The sequence below is a fragment of the Nanorana parkeri genome, unplaced genomic scaffold (genome assembly GCF_000935625.1).
Source record: "Nanorana parkeri isolate BGI_ZX_2015 unplaced genomic scaffold, ASM93562v1 scaffold854, whole genome shotgun sequence".
Classification (NCBI taxonomy): Eukaryota; Metazoa; Chordata; class Amphibia; order Anura; family Dicroglossidae; genus Nanorana; species Nanorana parkeri.
In genome coordinates, this window is record NW_017307122.1 from 53,552 (window position 1) to 58,612 (window position 5,061).

A 5,061-nucleotide genomic window follows, 5' to 3' on the forward strand; every position below is an offset into this window, starting at 1 on the left:
AAAAAAAAAAATATAAATAAAAAAAAAGAAAAGTAACACAAAAAAAGAAAATAAAATAAAAGCCACATATAAAAAAAGGGGAAAAAACACCCCCAAAATGTTTAACTCCCCCCACCCCCACGTTTACGCGCCTATAAACGTAAATACGCGTCCGGTGCCCCGGCGCGCAAAAATTACAATTGCGCTACACATGTTACATATCGCCGCGAACGTCGCAGTGAGAGCAATCATTTTAGGGCCATCAATCACTGATAACACTAAACTGATGAGCGGTAACAGCTTTTAAAGCGTCGCCTAGGGCCAATTTTGGGTATTATCGTTTTTTGAGGTTTCGCGCGCGCACGCAATTTTAAGGCTTGACATGTTTGGTGTCTTTTTACCCGACGTGACCCCATCTTTTATATTTTACCAAAAAATTGGGTAATAATAAATGTTTTATCATTTAATATAGGGGAAACTGTTTTTTTTAAAAAAATTTCGGTAATTTTTCCTTAATATAGTAAAAAAATAAAACCCCCAGTGGTGAATAAATACCACCAAAAGAAAGCTCTATCTGTCCCCAAAAAAGGGTATAAAATTCATTTCAGTACAGCGCTGCATGACGGAATAAATGTCAGTTAAAGTACCGCAGCGCTGAATACTGAAAAATGGCCTGGATGGGAAGGGGGTTTAACACCGCGGATGTCAACTGGTTAATTGTGCTGAGGTGTAATTATCTAAATATCTCAAAACAATTGAAACTTCGAGGGGAATTTAACCCCTTCATGACTGAGGCCCTTTTTTCAATTTTTGCACCCATGTTATATTCCACATTTTAGGCCTGAAAATGACGTAAAACCCCCCAACATTATATATTTTCTGAATGCCAAGACCCTATAGAATAAAATGGTGGTAGTTGAAAATTTTTATGTTGCGCAATATTAGCGCAACTCCTTATTAAACCCCAAAATTTAGTGACAAATTTAATTAAATGCCCCAAAACACAACAAATTACCCATTTTTTTAATGAAATATAAAAGATGAGGTTACAACGAGTAAAACGATACCCAACATGCCCAGTTTACAGATTGCGTGCGACCGTGAAACGGCGAAAAACTGCAGTACCCCAAAAAGTCAATAAAAGACACTTTAAAAGCCCCCACAGGTCATCAATTTAGAGATACCCCAAAATACTGGCCCTAGAATTATTGCTCTCACTCCGGCGTGCGCGGCGATACCCAACATGTGTAGCGCGTTCGTCGTTTTCATGCGTAGGCGCACCCGACGCGTGTTTACGTGGCGACGCGCGTGCTCGCGGGGGCGGGGTACTTTTAAATTTTTTTTTTATTATTATTAGATTTATTTTATTTAAATTTAATTTTAAAAACTCTTTTTTTTTTTTTTTTTACTTTACTTTGACTGCTATCACATGGGGGGGCTTGCAAGCCCCCCCATGTAATAGCAGATGGTGGTGACAGGTCCTCTTTAAGGTGATGCTGGGGGTCCAAAAGACCCTCAGTGTCACCTTTACACTGGAAATAAGCTATTGAAGTGCAGATCGCACTTCAATAGGTTATAGCTGGGCTGCAGGAGCCCAGAACTGACAGCCCAGGGACCGGAAGTGATGCAATCTGCATCGCTCCCGGTCCTATAGAACGGGGAGGGGATCGAACATGGGGTAGGTGCATAAGCAGTAGAGTTTCTCGGCCAGGAGAAGAGACACAGTGTAAGTCAATGCAGGCAGCCCGGCAGCGTGAACGCGCACAGACTCCGTGGGACACAGAAGACACAGCAGTCAGAGGGACTCCTGAAAACGACTGGAAAGATGATCGGATCAAGAGGCATCATTTAAGGTAAGTCCTTAAAGCAGCACGGGGGGGAGATTGGTTGCCATGGGAAACTGCTCCAGTTTTGATAAATTTCCCCCAAAAAGTATCGTCTTAAAACCACTCACTTGGCTGCCAGATTCTGTTGTGGTGGTTTCACTTCTCTCCACAGCTGGAATGGTGCGCATGATCTCCTGGGCCTGGGTAACAATTAGCTTCAATTCCTCCACAAATTTATCCTTTTCTGCTTCCAGCACAAAATCATCTTCAACCTGTTTAAAAAAAAAAAAAAAAATAAGTGAATGCAAGCTAAGCATACAGAATGAACAATTAAAATGAATAAAAATATAGAAATGAGCTTCAGTTTTATTACAAGACAAACGTCTCTACCCAAAACCTTGCGTCATATGCACTCCACTCTGCTGTCCAGATTTTCGTAGTACCCAGTTAGAAGGGATTACAGGAAATCGTGGTAGCCCCACAAATATCGGGAGGCATCGTTTGAACCCATAAAAGGAAAACAAGGATTTTTGTTTCTCCTATCACAGGACATAGGGAGTTAATTACAGAACCAATGGGTTATGCAGCTACCTTCAGGTGATTGGAAACTGGCAAAGCAAAGCTGTTACGACAGGTCTGTATAACCCCTCAGGCCACTCCCACTCCCGGCAAGCCTCAGATTTGTAGTAAGCAGTGGAGGTTCCTGTGTCCTGTGTTGTATTCCAAGAAACACTTTTTTACAGGCAAGACAAAAATCCTATTTTCTTGATCAAAGATCACACTACTCGATGGACTTGTGTCTGTTTTCAACCTGACTATGTAACTATATGCCGTTATTCATCAATGGATGGCATGTCCAACAGCATGGCTGGCAACACAGCAAAAAATGGCTAAAAGCAGATGAAAAACAATAACAAGAGGTTCATTGGTGGTTTCTGCAGTGCTTATAGGACTAGATTTAGGTCCCATGGAGACACCACAGTGCGTACAGGGGGACAACATGAGCGACTCCCTGCGCAGAGCTCTGCAATAGAGAGCGAGAGGCAAACGACCTGTGGAACAGAATCGCCAAGGTAGAAATCTAGCCCTTGATAGTATTCAAGGTTAAACATGCTGGTCTAGGCTAAACTGGAGAAAAGATAAGATGTGTCCCATGGACTACTTCCTGGAATAGAACTTCCTTGCTTTGCCCCAAGTGATTAAAGCCTTCCAGGTGCAATAGTAGACCTTGCAGAAGGTCAACTTCCCAGCTTTCATAAGCCTAGGGATGACAGCATCCAAATAGCCTCTGTCCTTCGGGACCTTGGCTTCAACAGACAAGCCATTAAAGCCAGTGATAGAAAAGCAGGATGGTATACAGATGGTATACCAATGCAGAAGATTTTGCAGTTGGAGGCTTGGATGACTTCTTCTGTGGGACCAAAATGCTCAAACTAGTGTCCTCCCGTTACCCTAAGCTCAGTATACCGCGAGCTAAAGCTCGCGGTATACTGAGATGCCGCAGCGGATGCCGAGTTAGACGACGGGATCCGCCCAGCTGCGTGACTGACAGCTGGCTCTGCCTATCTAGAGGCAGAGCCAGCTGTACCCGCCCCCTCCCGTTCCGCCAGTCAGCACTGGCAGATCGGAGCGGGGAGAGGGGAATCCAGCCCCTCCCCCTGTCACGGCAGAGAGCCGTGACAGGATTGAGAGGTGAGCGAACGCCGGTATGTGTTCGCTCACCTCCCGATCTACTGAGCCGACCTGTGACAGTCTCATTGTCACAGGTCGGCTAGAACTATGAGGTGAGTGGAAATCACTCATCTCATAGTTCTCCTTTAACCCAACAAGCAATTCCAGTAAAGGGCACTTTTTACAAGGAAGCTCCACAGCCCAGCATTTAGGCCATAGGATCTGTTGCAAATGGGCAGAAAGGGGACCCATCCTGGAGATTTTTCGAAGGGTATATGTAAGGCTATCTATACAGTCCCATAAATCCACAGGACAGAGCTCTAGCTGTTTTAGAGCGACAGGTTCAGTAAAGATGGACTCAAGGTGGCAACAGCACAGGTTGCATAGAAGGGTCAGCAAAGGTAAATAGGGCCTTCGAGAGGGTTTTGTCTCTTGTCCTTGTGGTATAGATAGCAAAACCGTTTAGTAAGAGTCAACAATCAGGGGGATCCCAGTCACCATACATCAGCTGTAAAAACCACATGTACAGGGAAGGTTTTGTCAGGTTTGAGCATTTTAAAAGTACCCATACTGGTGACCTTTGGCAAGACCAATGAAGGTGTCTCTAACTGTAAACAATCACACACTGCATCCACAAAGACAGAAATCACATCCTTTAGCTTGGAAAAGATTTCAGGAGACAGGTCCACATAATTGGAAGAAGCCCAATTTTCCTCCACACGGAGTATATAGTAGAAGCAGATCGAGAAAGGTCAGAGGCTTTGGGCCTCCTGCAGTCTGTAGAGTCCGATAGTTCATACACTTTACTCATATTTTCTGCCAATATTGAAGTAAATTTCTCTCTGGACAGAAGGGTAGAGTAGGGTGCCCTGGAGGGTGTAAAGGTGACCCTGAGGGCTAGTGACAGAATGAGCAGAGAGGGGCTGTTTTCTGGGCACCTTTAGCAGGAACTAGCCCTGGCCTTACAAACCCTCAGAGAGGCAGTGACCCAGCAGAGCAGCCATTTAAAAGGAATACGCCTCATCCAGTCTTCACCCTCCCAGTGAACAACCCTCAGGGCAGAGAGAAGGCATCTGTCACCAAAGGACACAATGGCACAGCTTTGATTTACTAGTGTCCAATCACCTGAAGGCAGTGGAATAATCCATTCATTCAAGAACTCCTTGAGTCATGGGATCTACAATCAAGAAAGCTTAAAGTTGTGCCTGTTTTCTAAAGCTGTGTATATGCACAAGCCAACATCTGCTGGCTGAAAAAAAATAATGCATTTTAACAGACGTGAGACAAAGCAGTAACGTCTTGTTAAATGTCAAGGTCTTGCCCAAGATAGCAGAAAACAAGGCAGCTTTGTTACATTCTAAACTCCCCTATTACAACATCCAAACGGAACAAGAGATTACCAATTTTGCCTAATTCCCATAGTACTTGGCGTCACAGTAGATAAACGCACAACTATAATAAAACACAACATGTAAACTAGGGATGCACAGAAACTAGTATCGCCGCCGATACCAAGTACGGTATTTGTACTCGCCCAAATGCTCCAATACCGGAACTTTGGGTCAGAGGAAGATTTCCTGTGACC

At 44.2% G+C, this 5,061-nt stretch overlaps 1 protein-coding gene across 1 annotated transcript in view; it reads right to left on the bottom strand.

The window, feature by feature from the left end:
- Nucleotides 1-5,061, bottom strand: part of WNK3 (WNK lysine deficient protein kinase 3) — a 108,570-nt gene that overhangs the window by 32,287 nt on the left and 71,222 nt on the right. The window contains exon 14 of the mRNA XM_018565498.1: nt 1,927-2,077. Within this exon, the coding sequence (XP_018421000.1) occupies nt 1,927-2,077 (151 nt within the window). The remainder of the gene's footprint in view (nt 1-1,926; nt 2,078-5,061) is intronic.